General features: G+C 35.1%; 2 protein-coding genes across 2 annotated transcripts; one reads left to right on the forward strand and one right to left on the reverse strand.

The window, feature by feature from the left end:
- Window positions 1-617: 617 nt before the first annotated feature.
- Window positions 618-6,596, forward strand: LOC147480775 (alkaline/neutral invertase A, mitochondrial-like). Its single transcript, XM_086576310.1, has 6 exons — window positions 618-1,532; window positions 2,384-2,549; window positions 3,531-3,742; window positions 4,703-5,196; window positions 5,388-5,436; window positions 5,857-6,596. Exons 1-6 carry the CDS (start codon window positions 774-776, stop codon window positions 6,181-6,183), a joined length of 2,007 nt encoding a protein of 668 aa, XP_086432436.1. The 5' UTR covers window positions 618-773; the 3' UTR covers window positions 6,184-6,596.
- A 4,091-nt stretch (window positions 6,597-10,687) lies between these two features.
- On the reverse strand, window positions 10,688-17,227 carry LOC147480776 (gibberellin 2-beta-dioxygenase 2-like). The gene is made up of 3 exons (XM_086580852.1): window positions 16,563-17,227; window positions 14,379-14,742; window positions 10,688-11,232 (listed from the first exon to the last, which is right to left on the reverse strand). The coding sequence occupies exons 1-3, from the start codon at window positions 16,940-16,942 to the stop codon at window positions 10,942-10,944; spliced, it is 1,035 nt and encodes a 344-aa protein (XP_086436978.1). The 5' UTR covers window positions 16,943-17,227; the 3' UTR covers window positions 10,688-10,941.
- Between the last annotated feature and the right edge of the window lie 2,243 nt (window positions 17,228-19,470).

Raw genomic sequence — 19,470 nt, forward strand, 5'->3', positions numbered from 1 at the left:
TGATATTCTAATACGAGCCAAACCCAAACGGAGTCAGGTTTTGATTTTACCAAACCAAGTCGACCACAGATTTGAAATGTTAGATTAGGACCAACAAAAATTGGGTTTTAACCCATTGGGCTTGGGGTAGCCCAACCCAAGTTCCACCCCTAAATTAGCCCAATTGCTAGTCAAAAGTTGAAATTATTAGAGGCTTCTAAATATACTCAAATTAGTCCTTTGCAAATCTAAATAAAATCATTCAGGACACACTAATTTTAGTTAGGCATTTACATAGTCACACACTATTGTAGATTTGATAAAAACATAGATTTGAATCATTTCATAAAACATAGAAAAGGTCTAAATAAAAAGAGTTCAAAATAGACTTTTACTCTCAATGGTCCCAAACACAATTGACCCGATCCATTTTGCTTTCTTAGACAAAGACTTTTAAATAAGAAAAGAAAAAGGATAATAACTGACACGTCATTTATCTTTTTCATTCTTGATTCCCAAGTTCTCCGACACAAAAACTTCCTGTTATTATCTTGTTATTTTTATCACGTGTCAAAGGTCATTTTCGTCCATTTATTTACCCTTTTTCAAACCAACCTCACTTTCCAAGAAACAGACAACCGCTTATAAATACCCACCAAACAAGCCAGACTCATTTTTCCTTCCTCTCAAAACCCAAAAAACAAAAACCAAAATTTCAAATCACATCGTTTCTCTCTGTAAGTATAAAATTATTTCAAAATTTCATTTATCGAAATTTTCGATATATTTACGAAATGAATTCAATTATTTCAATGACAATTATTACTAGAATGAATCCATGTTGTAGTAGTAGAATCTTGATTTCATCGTCTAAATGTTACCATTCAAATAAATTGACACGACCAATTCGTCGATTACATTGTTTAGGGTTTAATAGTAATAATAATAAATGTTTGATTGATACAAATAAAATCACAGCACCACCCATTATTTCAAATTGGGGAAAAATTAAGGTTCTATTTTCTTGTAATAATATTGGTAGGGGTAGGGGTAACTTGGTAATTTTAAATGTTGCGTCGAATGTTAGGCAGCATTCGTCGTCAGTGGAAGGTGGTAATGTGAAGGAGAATAGTTTTGGGAGGTTATATATACAAGGGGGTGGTGGGATTAATGTGAAGCCTTTATTGGTGGAAAGAATTGAGGATATAGATGTTGGGAAGGTTTTAGAAGAAGGGAAGGTTGATGAGGTTAGGGTTGAAGTTAATAGTGAAAATGTGAAGGGATTGAATGAGGGGAATGAGGTGAAGGTTGGGAAGACAGAAAGAGAGCTATCGGATATTGAAAAGGAGGCATGGAAGTTTTTGAATGATTCGGTTGTGAATTATTGTGGGACGCCGGTGGGGACTGTTGCCGCGAATGATCCTGCTGATAAATTGCCGTTGAATTATGATCAAGTGTTTATTCGGGATTTTGTTCCGTCTGCTCTTGCTTTTTTGCTTAAAGGAGAAGGGGAGATTGTAAGGAACTTTTTACTTCATACATTGCAGTTGCAGGTGATTTTCATTTCCTTTTTTATTTTAATATGCTTATTTATTTATTTTCATTGGATGAGATGTTGATTATGTGTTAATTTTTCTTTATATTTGTGAATTTTCACTTGAATAATGCTCTTTTAGTATCATTTTTGAAGTCACGTGTTTATGGATGAATCCCCTTGAGCTTGTGCATTAAGAAACTGTTTGAGCTGACACACACACACAGATATATATAGTGAAACAGATTGTGCATGCTGGAAGTTCTGTGCTATTATAGGAATATTTCATTTTCACTGAAAAATTGAAGTCTCTAATTGATTGGAGTATTTATCTTAAAGACGAAGGCAAGACGTTAGCATGAATACTGTATAAGGAAATAAGGGAAATAATGATATGAGTTACGAAAATTTGAGAATTGGAAAACATAATTTGAATGTAAGTTATTGAATTACCTTGTTGAGCTTTAGTCTGTGTTGAAACAACATATGGCGGTCAACTAGTAGTGTAAAGTGTCATTTAAATCGTTAATGTAATCCAAATATATAAGAAAACAGATACGTTGGCATACATGAGTGGATAGAGTTAAATGGCTGAAGAATCATGAAATTAGTGGACTTAAAATATTGAATTTAGTAACAAATCTGTTTTCTTACATACACCAAAATTTTCTACTTGGAAAAATTTGTCCCTGAAGCTTGTAGAGTTGTAGACTTGTAGGGCTTTTCATGGAACTTAGAGAGTTTCTGTCTTTTAGTCTGTTTTGACAAGTGATTGAAATAATTTTCTTCCTTTTATATGCCATCATAGGTTCTATAAAGTTGACTTTTTCCCTTTCTGTAATCTCTGGCTAAATAACTTTTGATATGCAGAGTTGGGAGAAAACAGTGGACTGCTATAGCCCAGGACAAGGTTTGATGCCAGCAAGTTTTAAAGTTAGAACCGTGCCTCTTGATGGAAGTTCTGGATTATTTGAGGAAGTTCTGGATCCAGATTTTGGAGAGTCAGCCATTGGCCGTGTTGCTCCAGTTGATTCTGGTTAGTATATTGATATAGCTTTTATGCACTTGCAAATATTGTGTATGTATGTGAGTGTGAAGGTGTTAGGGGCGCTTTGAACTTGTTAAGGCCTAAGGGATCTTTGAACTCAAAAACCGACATTTCTGATACCTTAATTGAGTGGCATCCTTTAAAATCTCTTATAACTTGCCGCAACACCATTGTCCACTTGGTGTTGAGTTTTTGTATCCAATGCATATTTATTTTTCAAACATAATGTAAATAAGTAAGAATTAGCGTCCATTTCCGCTCCATTAAAATTTTTGGTGTGTTTGTTATGATGGAAACACTATGGAAAGGAAAGGAAAATAAGAGTGATCCACCTTTTCCATAGTTTTTAAGGCGTTTGTTTACCCATGGAAAGGAAATGGGCTTTTCCATATGGAAACAAAATCATAGAAATGGAAAAGGTTTTGTGTCCTTAGCTGACCCCTGAAAATTTTGTGGAAAGGAAAGGAAAGGAAATAGATAGATAGGGACTTACTACTAATACACCCATGACCCAACAATACAATTATTCCTTTCCATAGCTTTTGCAAACAAACATGATTATTCCTTTCCCCAGTTTTTACTTTCCTTTCCCCAGTTTACCAAACACATACCATTTAAAATTATTTCCTTTCCATTCCATTCCATTCCATAGTGGACCACCCATTTTATTTCCTTTCCTTTCCATGAGTTAAAATTTAACAAACACACCCTTTGTGTACATCTTTCTAGCTGTCTGCATCACTGCATGCAGTTGTCGAGGTAGAAACTAGGGGTAACTGTGCTGCTCTGAAGTGTGTGGTACCAACTTCTTAAGAATTCTATGATCTATTGCATTTCTTCTTGGTTCTTGTGTACCTTGTACTTTTCTATGTCGTGTAAATATACATTAGATCGACAAATATTTTTTAAGTGCTTCTAGAGAGCATTAAAATTTTAAGGATATTTATTGCGTTTTTAATTTCTTTGAAGGTTTGTGGTGGATAATTTTGTTGAGAGCTTATGGAAAGATCACTGGTGATTATGCATTGCAAGAAAGAGTAGATATCCAGACAGGCATCAAACTTATTCTCAATTTGTGTCTAACTGATGGGTTTGACATGTTCCCTTCTCTGTTGGTCACTGATGGCTCGTGCATGATTGATCGGCGAATGGGTATCCATGGCCATCCCCTTGAGATCCAGGTAAAGTCAGTTTACATTATGTAAGTCGTGGCAGGTGTACTTGGTTTTTGAATAGGCCAAACCAAATTAAATAATTTTATTTTTGCTTAATCATTTCCCTGTTATACAGTATAGATAGCTCCATGTATATGATGCGTGTTTTGCTAAATAACAAGTTTCCACGGGGTTTGGGACTGTATAATTAGTTCATTGTGTTACTATTGTTTTTAATATTTGAGGAAAACTTCTTCATCAGAAATTAGGGATTTTAAGGTACCAAGTTATATATGTGTAACTCCAGCTAGCATGGCAGTAGATATGTAACGATGGAGCAGAATGGGATTTCTTGCTGATTCAATGTAGTAAGTTGTACACAAAACATACGAATTTTCAGTATTGGCTCATTTTCAGAGGATATTACTGTTATGGGGCTTTAAATATGACTAGCGTTACCAAGTAGACTTGCTACTTTTTTCCCCCCAGGGTTTGTTGTGATATACTCTATAGCAAAAGAATATATATATTCCAGCTCGCATTATATATAACTTACAGATTCCTATATGTTTATTACTTTTTGGTGACATAATTGCATCCAATACAAATCAAGATAACAATGATTTGTATGATCAAGGGAGCTACTTTCTGCTATACAGCATTAAATTTGGTAGACTTACTGCCTTTTTATTCCCGGGGTTTATTGTAATAGAAAAAAGATAAATATATATTTCCAGCACGCATTATAGGCCATATTAGCTGATGACCTAGCTGTTCAAATGTGGTTATTATCAGTTTGTCATTATTATTTGCAAAAATGATTTTCCATTTTGAACCAAAAAGTTTCCTTGAAGCAGCGGAAGATTGTCATCAAATATCTGTACTTGGTTTTCCTGTAGTTGTATGATATATATTTTTAGTTTGACAACTTTTTTTGTAGTTCTATGTTTTTATTTTATTGATAGTTGATAAAGTTTTGTATTCCAGGCATTGTTTTATGCAGCTCTACGGAGTTCTCGTGAGATGCTCACTATCGATGATGGATCTAAGAATTTGGTGAGGGCCATTAACAACAGACTTAGTGCATTGTCATTCCACATAAGAGAGTATTATTGGGTGGATATGAAGAAGATTAATGAGATATACCGTTACAAGACTGAGGAATACTCCACAAACGCCATTAACAAATTCAATATTTACCCTGATCAAATTCCAGCTTGGCTAGTAGACTGGATTCCAGATAAAGGGGGTTATCTCATTGGCAACTTACAGCCTGCTCATATGGATTTTAGGTTCTTTACACTTGGAAATCTTTGGTCCATCATTTCATCCTTGGGTACTACAAGACAGAACCAAGGTATCTTGAATCTGATTGAGGACAAGTGGGATGATCTTGTGGGACAAATGCCCCTTAAGATATGTTATCCAGCTTTGGAATATGAGGAGTGGCGTATAATCACTGGAAGTGATCCAAAGAATACGTGAGTTTTCTGTAAAGAGTTAATAATTATTTCTTTTTGTTATTGCACCTGTATAATCCCTTCCTTTCTGTATTGGGTGCACTTGCCTTATAAACTAATACGCCAAGGATTTGGTTTTGAATACTATGAATCTTCTGAAGATAATCAACTTCATAATATAACTGATTCACACTTCACTAATGACTTTTCAGTCCCTGGTCTTATCATAATGGAGGATCTTGGCCGACACTGCTTTGGCAGGTATGATTATTGTTGGCTATGTACATCAGTATGTGGTTTGGTTTTGCTTAGTATTTCCTAGAAGAATCCAATTCCCTCTGTTAGATGGTTTACAGGCAGTGTTTCTCCTATTATTTGATGATGCATCTGGAGGAAAATATAGCCAAAACTGACCTAATTGAATCATATATGTGACCCATTTAAGAACCAACACTTTGTTAATGTTGAAAACTGGAAGTAGTCATTTACTGTCCGTTGACTGCAAAAGTCTGTGGTTAAGATCATTTTTGTGTATGACCATTTGCCGCAAAGGTCCATAGGCCAGTGGATGGACTTCACTGCATTTTTCTTTTCACAATTAGTCACGGTTTGTGTGTGGTTTTTGGACTTTCCTTGTGACAAGAAGCTGTAACCTAATTTTCATTTATCTTGGCATTGCAGTTCACATTGGCCTGCATTAAAATGGGGAGACCAGGATTAGCTGAAAAGGCCGTTGCTTTAGCTGAAAAGAGGCTCTCTATGGACAAGTGGCCTGAATACTATGACACTAGGAATGGCAGGTTTATTGGGAAGCAGGCGCGGCTTCATCAGACATGGACTATTGCTGGGTACCTGACTTCGAAAATGCTTTTGGAGAATCCACAGCTGGCGTCGTTATTGATCTGGGAGGAGGATCTTGAGCTTCTTGAGACGTGCATCTGCGCTCTGAGCAAAACTCCACGGGCTAAGTGTTCGCGTGTTGCCGCTAGGTCTCAGATTCTCGTGTAAAGAAGATTTTTATTTAACGTTTTGAGATGATGTACCATCACTGTGTATAGTAACTTCATGGACAAAATAAAGGTAAAAAACAAAACAGTACCTGAAAGTATGACAACTGATCTCTTCAAGTAGGAAGGGAAATACATACCAGACACCGAAGACAAGGCGTTATTTCCCACACAGATTGTTGTACACTACCAATAGGTTTATATTGTGGTCAACTAAGCTGACCAAGAAAGGATTAAGATGGATAGCCAACTGTTCTTATTTTATGTTGTAACAGTTGAGCTTTGTACTTATAGTAATATACTAGTCACACTAATATTTGTTTTTGACTACTTGTATTACTTGTCTGTCGAAGTATTACGTGGGAGAGGATTTGTAACTTTTTATTACCTTGCAATTCTGGTAGTTTTCATGCTTATCCGGTTGTATCTTGTGTTTTTGCAAATGTTTAGTGGCTTGAATGATGAATAAAACTATGTACATAGTTGCTACGTAGGGCAGGTTGAGTTGGGAGTTTTGCTGCATGCATTAGGTATTCAGGTTAGTATCTGCTTCCTGCACCATCTGTTAAGCAGAGGAAGTTGATATATTTCTGGGTTCAGGATGATGATGAAACATAATAACTTTTTTGTGTGTTCTCTCAGAGCGACATTCGCTTTGAATCATAGGTAGCTTTAAAAATGCAATTGACAGTTGGGTCAAATTGAGGTTAGTTTGGGTAAAATGGACAGTTGGACTCTGAACCAATATGAAGTTGCCATGTTGTAGTCCGCCTGAAGTTGCCATGTCATAGTCCGCCTGAAGTAGCCATGTGGTCCACCTGAAATATCACCATCCGTGTAGTCATAATGGATTTACTGCAGAGCAGAGCGTTAGTAGTTTGTTGATTAATTTTGACTTTGGGGGGTTTTTCCTTTTACCAGTTTTGCCAGAGGAAGGCCTTGGCCTTATGGATTCATCATTCCCCGACTTCTTTGGTCAAATTTGTCTTGGTAGACGTTACTCAAGGATTGTGCACTGATGCTGGTGAAATTAGGTGGCTATTGCATAGTTTATTGCAAATATATATATATAGGCATAGGCTGCCCACAGTATTTGGACTTTTGGGACTGTTATTGTATACGATTTTTATTTACATCGATAGTACTTTTGGGACTCGATAGTACAAAATATAGCGATATTTCCCGATATCTATCGAGTTTTAAGAAAAAGATATGAATATATCTAAGATATGGGTTGGATACATTCGAGTGTAAAATGTGCAATTATCGCCGATATATCCCCAAATATTGTTATATTATCACGATATATCGATATTGTGAAAATATCGCAATACATACTAACTGCTCTCTATTGTAGTATTGTTATTGCAAAAGAAATGGCTCTTTCGAAGGATTGGTTTTTCTTGGTTCTAGTTTCGATGGTTGCTGCTTTCATAGGTGGTACTGCCTCTCTTGGAGCAAAGAAGTGAGTAGAATCAACTTAACCTTCTTCCAGCAAAATAATAAAGTTAACCTTCATTCCCAAATCCCAATACCCACATCTCTTTTATGTTATATATTAGTATTTGCCGCCGTACGGCACAGATACGCGCGCCTTCGGCTCCCCGATGCTCATCTGCCTCCTGTACAACATAAATATGTGCGCCTTCGGTGCCCCCAATGCGCATCCCCCCTTTTTCAGAGCCAAACAATTTAGTATTTGCCCCCCGTGCATAATAAATACATGGCGCCCGGCACCTCGACGGCAAGATCCGGCTCACCCGTCGCGATTACGGATATCGTGCCTTCGGCTCCCCGACGCCAAGATCGCCCCAGACGGCGGCACAAATATGCGCGCCTTTGGCGCCCCCGATGTACATCCCCCACCCCAAGATGCGTCCACAGATATGTACGCCGCGCCCCGACGCCAAGATCCTCTTTTTCCAGAGCCCAACAACCTAGTATTTGCTCGTCGCGTGATAAACAAATAAATACGCCTTCGCACCCGATCGCGATCCCCCCACCGTTACAACACGATATATAAGCCTTTGGCACCTCGCCGCATCCTCCCCCTCAGACGACACGGATATGCGGCGGCTCCCGACGCCAAGATCCCCCACCCCAGTATGTCACAGATACACACACCTTCGGCACCCCCGATAAGCATCCCCCCCTTTTTCAGAGCTCAACAACCTATACAAGTTCAACCCAAAAACAGTCCACACTTTTTTTGTGTGGGGTGGGTGAGGTGAGAAAAACATTTAAACTCACCCCAGAAAAACAATCTAGTGACTATGGTGAGGGGGTGGCACGACCAAATATCACCTTATGAGGTGGAATTTGTCATCTCACTCCTCCCTTCTTTGTTATATAGATATACAAATTTCTATCTGTGCCTAGCATTGGTCTTGATTGTCGTGGATGTTTCTTATTTCTAGATGATTGCGGAAATTGATAGCCTGAATGATTCCACACAGGTATGAGTTTTTGTATTGTTGTCATCTCCTTCTTTCCTTCGTATCTTGGTTATTATGCCTGTAATCCCTTTCTCACCACTTGATTTGCCAGGATTTGTTCATCATTGGGGCAAACAGCAGACCTGATCTTATTGATCCAGCACTACTTTTACGCCCTGGCCGATTTGATAAGCTTCCTCATGTTGGAGTAAACTCTGATGTATCTTGACACCAAAAAGGATATAAGAAATATGAAGTTATTTATGGAATCTATTTCTTAGTTCCAGTTAGGGGTGTAATACAGGGCGGGGCGGGTTAACCGCGGGTCAAATAGTGATGGGGCGGGGCGGGTTTAGGAGATACAAATCCAGTGGTCCCTGATGGGGCGGGTTGAAGTGTCATGTCTTAGTACCATCACCCGCCCTGTTGGGTCAGCTTAAGGGGCGGGTTTTGGGCAAGTCATCCAGGTCGGGTGGAAATTATCATTTTAACCCAATTTCACCGGAAAAAAAACTTTCTAATTCTGCAAGTAATATATTTTCAATTTACAACATAGAGAAAAAAATAGAATCAATCAATAAAAAATAACCAAAAATAAAAAAACTTAAACTTGAACCCTAAACTATATCTGTAAATTTGAAAATTTTCTCTCATGATTTACTATTTGTAAATTGATTGTCCATAGCATAATAAAATGAAGAAAGGAGCAAAGATCTATGGTACAAAACAATAAAATATAAACTAAAAGAATTCGAAATTAATACAAGGATGAATGATTTCTCCAAAATTTGAAAGTTAAATTTGAACTTTTAATATTTGCCCAATTTTCAAACTTGAATATTTGAAATTGATGTTGAACTCATAAGTTTGTGTTTATATCTCCCAAATTCCTACGAAAGTTAAAAGAAAATATAAACAAAATACAAAAATATTAGAGTTAGAGTCTTGAAATTGTGCGGGTCAACGGGGTTGGGTCAACGGCTTTTGACACAGTGCGGGTCGGGTGGCTTGACGGGTCATGTTTGAGCATAAAACCTACACCCATAGCCCGACCGTAAAAACGGTGGCGGGGCAGGGCGGGTCTATTTTCGGTCGGTGCGGGTTTGGGTAGTGGGTGAAGACCGGGTACCCTATCGAATGATGGGTCAATGGTTTTTTTTTACACTCCTAGTTCCAATAGAGGTTGTTCTTCCAAATTTCTTTGAGGGGAAACATTAGTAGTGTGAATTTGAGGAGTAATTGGTTTGATCGTCTGTCCTCCCTCTCTCTCGGATTCATTTTTTTTTTCGAAACTTTGAATCCTTTTTAATGATATATCGCAAAATATCATCAAACTATCGATGATTTTTTTATATTTGTTGATATATCGATAATATTATCAAATGTTTTTATGTAAAATATCCCCACACAAGATATATCAACGGAATATATCAAAATTTCAGAAGTCGATATATCTCCATATCCTAATATTTTGTATTATGCATCAAACTATCATAGCCTGCTCTCTTATAATTAGAATTCTTGTACAGCTGGTTCTTATGGAACCCTATAATGTGGTGCAAGGCCCAAAATATCGCTGATATATCGCCGATATATATCATTTTTTTGGTACACCGACATAGATATATTCGATATATTTTAACCGAATATTGAATCTTTTTTTCTCCGATATATATTGCAATTTCCGATATAACGATATATATCGACCGATATATACAATATATCCGATATAAATTGTTGATTTTGACCGATATTGTTGACTTTGACTAAATATTGTTGACTTTGACCCGATATATTGACGATATTTCTGATATAATCGACGATATTTTTGATATAATTGGCGATATTTACAATATATCGACATACAAAACAAAATTTTGACTGGTCAACAAAAAAATAGATATCTCCGATATTTTCGATATATATCAATTTTTAGATACATCGAAATATTCACCGAATTCGATATTTTGGGCCTTGATGTGGTGGAAATATCTCCATATGTATAAGTATCGATATGATCCATAGAAATTGGCAAGATATGGTGGATACATTTGGGTTGTAGACCTTGGAACGAGTTGTGCTTAAAACAATGTTACGTAAGGAGAACAATTTTACATGAGCATACAAACATTTTATACAACAAAACAAATCTTCAAATCACCCTCGACATACTTCTAGTTTCCTCATATTCAACCTGACATCCTTGAGGAAAATTGGGGAAGAACTTGATCAAAATCCCCTTAACTAGGATGCAACAAATTCAATTCTTAATCTTCTAATCCAATCCGTAACAGTTATGTACACCATTTGAGTCTTTTGTCTCCCTATAAAACATTAACCTCAAAGACTGCTCGTGTATCAAACTCATCTCGACCTTGTGTTTTGAAGAGATCAAGTCGACTATCTCCCAGTCGTAGAGAATACGTAGTTTTTTTATATTCTTCCCAAGTAAATGGCCTGTAAAGACATGGGTTTTGGGCTGTAACCAGTTCTGAAAGAGGAGAAATCCATGCCTGCAAAGGTGGAGCCCCAAAGTATACCATTGACATCCTTGACTTAAATGAATTTACTAAAACTCTGTGTCTTGCACTTGTAAACTTCCCATTTGTCAGAGCCTGGGGCGTCAAAATATGAAGAAAAATATTAGTCCACGGAAATACAGTGTTAACGTTCAGATGGTCAATTTTCAAGAGCCTATGGACTGAAATAAGTTAAAAACGTTGACAAAGAGTATCGTATTCAAGAATAATGTTTTGTTTTCATTTAAAACTCCTTGCATGAGGATAGATATTTGTATATCAAAATGTTTTGATCGATAGTTTTATTTGTTCTACAGTTCCATTAACTTTTGGGTTTGATTTGCAATCTAATTTGACAATTAAATTGTTGGGATTCCGAAGAAAGCAAGATAAATATGTTCAAGAGGTTGAAAATATGAACTAGTAGTCTAGTACCATTTGAAGTTTTAAAGTGTTCCTCAAAGTATCACCTAACTTTGCCTAAAAATAAAATAAAATAAGTAGTAGTGTTAATATTATAGAACTAGAAAGTAGATCTGTCCATACGCACCGATTCTTTTAAAAATTTGTTCAACAATCATAACAAATCGTGATTTATGTTTTCATCGCTAACCTATTTTAATTTCCTAATAAATTGTTTTAATCAGGTCTTAAAAACCAGTTTTAATTATGTTTAAAAAACCCGTTTTTTAATTAGAGAGAGATCTGTTTTAATTTAGAAGTGTGATTCCTGTTTTTAATAAGAGAATGATTTTCATTTTAATTAGAAGTGCTAGATTTTTCTTTTTTAATAAAAGAAGAATTTCCATTATAATAATTATCATTTAAATTAGAAGTGTTAGATATATTGATTTAAAAAAAAAACACTATTAGTGTAAATTATTATGAGCAACCTACTCTGAGTAACAAAATTCTGGATCCGCCCTTACACTTAAGGGCATATGCGATGGGGGTGCAAAATTACACTTCCACATTAGGTGCCATTAGAATTTTACAACTCGAGATAATTAAAAATTCAAATTGGATCTGGACTGCTATTTTGGATAGTATTCAATGTAGTCATGCATCTTTAAGTGCCTTTTATTTATTTTTTGGCTTTAGAACTATTTATGTAACTAGAAACTCTTAGCCAATGAGTTTGGACTAGATCATATGGACCTAAGAACTATTATATGTATTGTTCGGATGCTATTATATCTATGCAATATCAAAAAATAAAAAAGGATCTTACAACTGATGTAGGATAAGATACCTAATTCTGGTTGGTTCTAGAATAGTTTGAATTAGTAATTACGTTATTTCTTTATTTGTTTCAATTTACAATTAGAAGTTGTTTCTATTTTGCATTACATAGAATCCAAGAAAGCATACCTATAAATATGGTTCTTTAGTATTTTATAAGAACTAACCCATTACGATTATTATGATTTGATTATTATTCAAAATCTCTCAATTGAGTTATCTTTGTTATTACTTATCTTTCTATTCTAAATCTTCATCTTCTTTTAACAAATATTTCTAATTTATCTAATCTCCCTTCTTCTTCACTTCTTTAATAATTAAGATTTTCATATATCTTTCTTCCAAATCTTTTATTCGTTCTACAATAACAACTCTCACTACACACTAATATAGAGCTTATAAATATTCACATTGGAGAAACATAACGAATTTGAATTTTAAAACTCGAGCGTCACTTGGATTGACACCTGAGTTTCAGATTTAAGAGGTGTCACTCCAAAGAACATCTTAGAGTGACCTCTGTACATATTTTAAATTTGCGCGTCACTCGAAGTGACTTACGAGTCTTTTACCAATTTGTATCCGGGATGGAGAATCTCCCACTCTGTTAAAAAGGTAATAGCTATTGTATACAATTTACATTCCATTGGAAGATTATTTATGAGATTAGGGGGTGTAAATTGTACGTTGTCATATAATCAGGGACGGACCCACGGTATAGTGAGGGTATTCAGTTAGTCTCTAAATATTTCAGAACTTGGCCCACTATTCCGTTATATTTTAGTAGTGATTGTCCGATCCACTCTTCTTAATTTATTATTATATATTAAATGTGTTGGATCCTTAAAACTTAACTTAGGATCACCAGTCCATAACACACCACTTGTTTCCCTTTTTTTTTTCTTCACAATACTTAAGTGCAGTCTCCAATTCTCTTCCTTTTTTTTTTTTTTTTTCTCTTTTCACAAATTTCTCCATTCATCCTCCATTTCTCATCTCCTCTCTTATTTAGACAATTAATGTATTCATTAAAGTGTGTGACATGCAAAATTTGTAGTGCTTTCAATTGGTCTTATTAATCGATGAAATTCAATATTACAAAATTTTGACTCATTAGGTAGTTGTTAATTTTTTTGCATATGAATTTTTTTACTGGATATTTAAGTTCAATTTCGACCTGAATACCCTAGTTAAACCTTGTAATTCTTTATTTTTATAATATATTCTGCTTACCTAGCAAAAAAAAAAAAAAAAAAATGCTCTAGTTAAAAACTCTTGGTCTGTTATTGCATATAATACTATTTACATCCCCTATTGAAAAGACCTTTAAAACTTTAAACTAGTCTCAAACTAGGGAGTCAGCCGTACGTCAGGGTGGAAATTCTCATAATATTTTGCTTCATATAATGGGCCCTCATATAATACCCAAATCCAATCCGAAACAGTTGGATTTCCTTAATCAGAAGTTATGGATATTTACCAAAACATTCTTAGTTCTTACAGATGTTTACCGATATTTTTACATATTTTCCTGTTTCATGGATATAGGCCCACTGAATTTAATGATTGGATGTTTAATTTAGATGATAATTTATATCTTCCCCTGAATTTTGAGATAGGCACCATGTGCTCTTTTTTACTATTAAAGAACTTTTCATGAGGTCCGGCCGGTAACATGCATGCTCTTAAACAATTAAAACATGTACATGTTACCACATGGTCCCTGAGTTAACTGTACTAGAAAAAGCCAGTGAATCAAACCGTTAAGATCAACCTTTGAAGCTACCCCATGCATTCAACATCAAATCACCTAAATGTGTACGAAATGGCCCAAATAAAGCAGCCTCATATTAAATGGGCTTGGGTTGAGTTGGAATGCAGGACCCAACTACCCTCAACTACCAACAAGGTACACAGCCATGATCCACTAGTTATATGGAATTTTTAAGGTCCGGCACAATGATCACACAGTGAGAAATGAGAATGTGAGGGAAACTAACCTGTAAAGCATCACCAACATTTACACAGAATGCAGTAGGGTCAGGTGAGATAGGGACCCACACACCATTGTCCATAGACACTTGTAAGCCACCTACATCGTTGGATCTCAAAAGGGTTAACATTTGAGGGTCAGAATGCTCTCCAAAACCAATCCTGTTTTGATGAAATGACTGAGATGATGACCAATCCATGCTGTCCTCACAAGATGGATAGTGATTGAGTCTGATGAGTGAGTCAGAATCAACGTCTCTGATGAGTCTGCTGAAAACAGACTTGTCCTGGACCCCCAATCCCTCTGCCATTAGATCTAGTAGTTCACATGCAAGATTTCTGATGGCTTGTACGTAATCACTCACCAGAAAACTGCCAACCAAAGTTTACAAAAGAAAGAAAATGAGAAGCTTATAATGCGACACATCACAAGTCAGTCGTGAGTCATGTCTCCAATTTTTTTTCTTTTTTGGGTATGAGGCTATACATTCTGCTTGTAAAAATCATAATTACTTCGCTTTTTTTGGTGTGATTTGATTGGACATCTCTGATGATATTCCTGTTTTTTGTACTAATAATTGCTATTTCCCCCAAATAGCTAACAGCTAGTTTTGAACCTGGGGAGTAAAAATAACTAATCAAATAACATCCACAAAGACTTAGTTGGATCATCAGAAGTTTCGAAGCAGGTGGCATGATGTAAATTTCACAAGACAATATTGGCTCATGCCTAAGCTAAAATCTAGAAGGATACAAACTTACTGTGGATTGCAACTAAATGAATTGGCTAAAATATAGATTATATAAACGATGTGGCAACAATACATTGGCTAAAGTATCTAATTAATTTGTTAGATGCAGTTGGATGCCGAGTTAAGTTAGTTTGAGAATTGAGATAATATATAAAATTTTTCCCATTTATTTTGCTAAAGGTAATTGTGTCGGATAGTAAGAATACATGTTTTATAACATGCACTAGGGAGTAGGGATACCAGTGTCTTGATACTAATAATAGTATTATAGATTGAATAACCTAGTTATTTACCCAAAAAAAAAAAAGAGAGAGACAAAGAAGATAGAAAACGTTTTGATGGATATTGTTGGCTACTTTTTTTTCACTTTAAATCAGCATGATCGAAATTCTATGTCGTTTCTTTTTTTCCGATAATCAGTAATGATCTAAATTCATAAGTACACTAATTAGTATTTTGTTTTTCATAAAATGGAATCTGATGATTTGTTTTTTTCACTTTTATATCCCTTTATATAATTTTTTTTTTCTTTTTTTGGTTGGAATGAAATGATGTTTGGTGAGAAACCAACTGTCATTGGTTATATGTCTTGCTGATAGATTGTCAATTTGCACGACGTATATCTATTAACCCATCTAATGTAATTTAGCACGAGATAAACATTGCATTCCTGTTGTAATATGCTGTTTGGGTTATAGTTTGTCCAGAATGTTTGGTATGTACATAACTACTGATGAACCACCGATCACTGCTTGTACTCTTCATGCATTATTGGTACTGCCATAGACATATATATTAGGATAATAGAATGAGGTTAGTTGTGTCAAGTTGGAAGCCGGCTAAGATATATACATAATTCTGTAATCTATATAATGATGAATTTATGATGGTAAATTAATTTATTGAAATTAAACTTATTGTTTTTTTCATAAAGAACATACAATATAACATTAACAATAATCTGTACTTTTAGAGCATGAACCATTTAGTTACTTGATGCTAAAGTAATCTCTATTATGATACATAGAGGGCAGAGAAAAAGGGGCAATTTGACATTTAAAAACACCCTACTGGAATAAGAAAAGGCAGCTACATATAAATAAGTAAGATATTCTCCAAAAACATGAAGCTTCCAGACGAAGTTTATTATAATGGTTTTCCATATTTGTATTATAATGGTTTTCCACATTTGTCATCTACAAGTAGATAATCCTTCTTTAACATAATATTATTTACTATGTTAGCGCCATTGCAACTCTAACATTCTAAACTCAAAGTTGGAAACATATAGAATAGAATGGAATATGGATCGGAGTGTGAACAAAGTATGCGGAATACTATATTATTATGACAATACAATGTCATCTTGATATGAAATGATATATAATAAATTGTTATATAAGCAAAATGAAGCATACGGATTTATCAAGGTGTTCTTACTTGAATCTTGCTGGGTCCTCAGAAATGAACTTGGATCTTTGAGAAATGGACAGAGAGTTGGTTTGAAGAAGAAGATATTCAACTTCGCCCATATCTCCATTGAAACCAATGCTCTTGATTCCATAGCCAAGAGGATTAGGTGGTCCAGCTTTGTGTTTCTCCAAAGAAGGTTTGGCAAAGAAATCGAGTCCCTCTTTCTCCATATTTGCAATTATCTCCTTAGATACTCCATGATTTATAACCTTGAAGAAACCATATTCTTCACAAGCTTTTACGATAAGCTCCGATACACGAGATCGTTTACGTGATAAATCAATGATTGGAACACCAAGACCTTTGTTTTGATTACTTCCATTTGTAGTAGGAGAAGGCACCACCATATTGTTTTCTCTTGAAGTTTGTAGTAAGAACAAAGAAAGGGCCGGGGAAGCTGAGATACAGTGAGAAATAGAGAAATTTGTTGAGAATGTGGTCTATCTTATGGATTCTATATATCTGAGAGGCTTTGTAGAGAATTTTTGATATAGCTGATACGGATATATAACAAGGAGAGTGAATCTCTCGTGAGGTTGGGATGATTATTTAACTAATATTGTGGAATCAGGATTCATAGACATCGGAGGCCAAGTACAAGTACAACTAGAAAATTTATGTTGGCAAACATATATAGTTGACTTTTACTTTTCGATATATTGACTTTGCTATCTATTAGTTGTTTTTTTTTTTTTTTTTTTTTTTTTTTTTTTAAAGAAGTGGATTTTTTTTCTGTTCAACATAATGATAACGAGAGATTTTTTTTTTTTAGTAGAAATTTTATTGATAATGATAATGAATTTTACAAATAATTAGGACAAACGTGATAACAAGATGCATTGCAAGTTTTTTCTGAATAGCAAATCATATCCTTCTAAAAACAAACTCGTTAGAACCAGCTATCATAACTTTCTGAAGTCTCTTGAGGAGCTCAACAGACTATTATTCCACGAAACCAAAAATGTCGAACTAAACATAATGAAACAATGCTGGTTAGCCCTACAAGCTTCCTCATGCTTCTCCATCTTCTCTGTCGCTGCTCTCTTAGCTGCTTCTCCCACCTCAAAGTCACCATTCCCCAACCCCTACCAACGGAGAGACTCCAGTTACATCAACACATGTATATTTTTTCTTAGACCAACTGTAATATAAATCAAGACATCTGTAGGGTGAAGTGTCGATATGCCCTCATTCGGATTAGTGAGAAAGTTAACAGGAGCTTCTTTCTTCACTTGTACTCCAACCTTCTAAAATGCATTACACAAAATGTCTCTAACATGGTCATGTCGGTATTTAAAACCAGGAAAATATAATGTCTACAATGTGTTGTATAGTCCCCATAAGCATCTAATCTACTCGATCTTTTTGCATACATGACAAAGATCACCATCAAAGTACATAGGAATCATAAGGCGGTACCGGAGAATGACACGATATTCCACCTATGACATACATTGTCCAAGTCCCTCCATCGGAATAGCAAGTAGAAATAATGATTTTTTTTTAATTCTTATTTTCCACTTGTTTATGCCCTAGTTTGCGATCGATTTGGCTATGGTGGCTTAACGATTGATCAAGAAGGAAATGTGACATCCACATACTCAGGGGGAGGATATCGAAGGTCAGTTCTTTTTCAAGAGCTGAAAGCAATAGAGGTTGGTCTCAGTACCCTGTGTTAGGAAAAGGACCTAAATAAAATACAAGTCTGCTCAGATTCCCTACGTGCAATTCAAATTCTGAATGGTAAAGAGAGAGCCCTATGGTATTGCATGAACATCGTAGGTTCTATACTTAAGTTTGTAACTCATTTTCTTGAGGTCAAATTTTGTCATGTCTACAAGGAAGTGAACAGTAGTGCTGACCACTTAGCTAGCTAGCCTATCTTCTTCCGCTAAAGAGCAATGTATGGTACATGTAATATCCCCCCTCGATCTAGATTCTACACTAGCAGAGATTGTAGCCACTGATGTAAGAGGGAAGGTTTATCTCAGATTCTAATGCAGGTCCGAGGGTCAGCTAAACCCGATTAATACTTCAAAAAAAAAAAAAGCCTTAGTTTGTGGTTTAGAATCGAATATCGGAGTTCCATTGAATATATCGGTTTTTAATAATCAAAATAATGATGTAGGTAACGAAAAAATTTTAAAAAAAAATGCAAATTTAAATTTTGCACGAAAGATTTTGGAATTTCGGTTTTTGAGCTGTCGGAATTCCAGCAATTTCGAAATGCTGAATTATGGTTCCAAATGCATATTGGCTAAAGCCAAGGAACAAAATTTCCAAAATTTTCGCAAACTTTTCGTGAAAGATTTAGTTTTTGGTGGGCACAAAAACATTTCAAACCCTACGTTTTCTATTTGCAAGTTTTCGAGGTGATGACGTCACTTTTCACGAAAATTTCTATATTTTTATCAATTTTCGTCCATTTTGTTCACTAATTTGCAGTTTTTTACGAAACTTTCAAAATGGTAGCAAATGCAATAAATATTTAAAATAGAGACTAGTTTTGTCTATTTTGTATTTTTATTTACTAAGTTACTAATCATTAATGACCTAATTTTTCTCAAACTTTTAATTGAGCCGTCCAAAGATTTAAGAGACTCATCTAATTTTACGTAAGTAAGTTTTCTCTTCTCCCTCCATTTTGATTAGTGAGATGGAGAATATTTAATTAGTGAGATATATATGTCTATTTGAGAGGATTATTAATCATTTTTGGTATATAGACAATTAAATTTGAAAGTATAGTTGTTACATATATTTATTAGTTTTGCTAATGTATTTGCAATTTTCCTCATACTTTTCGTGAAAATTTCTTGAAAATTTATATATTTTCGTTTTTCTATAGTCACCGAAACAATGACTGAAAACGAAA

Source organism: Coptis chinensis, chromosome 8 (genome assembly GCF_015680905.1).
Source record: "Coptis chinensis isolate HL-2020 chromosome 8, ASM1568090v1, whole genome shotgun sequence".
Taxonomy (NCBI): domain Eukaryota; kingdom Viridiplantae; phylum Streptophyta; class Magnoliopsida; order Ranunculales; family Ranunculaceae; genus Coptis; species Coptis chinensis.

Coding starts and splice junctions, on each gene's coding strand:
- LOC147480775 (XM_086576310.1), top strand. CDS start 774: ATGAATTCAATTATTTCAATGACAATTATTACTAGAATGAATCCATGT. Junction 2,550..3,530: donor TGTTGCTCCAGTTGATTCTG/GTTAGTATATTG, acceptor ATTTCTTTGAAG/GTTTGTGGTGGATAATTTTG. Junction 5,437..5,856: donor GGCCGACACTGCTTTGGCAG/GTATGATTATTG, acceptor TTGGCATTGCAG/TTCACATTGGCCTGCATTAA.
- LOC147480776 (XM_086580852.1), bottom strand. CDS start 16,942: ATGGTGGTGCCTTCTCCTACTACAAATGGAAGTAATCAAAACAAAGGT. Junction 14,743..16,562: donor GAGGACCCAGCAAGATTCAA/GTAAGAACACCT, acceptor TTTGGTTGGCAG/TTTTCTGGTGAGTGATTACG. Junction 11,233..14,378: donor ATGTTGGTGATGCTTTACAG/GTTAGTTTCCCT, acceptor TTGACGCCCCAG/GCTCTGACAAATGGGAAGTT.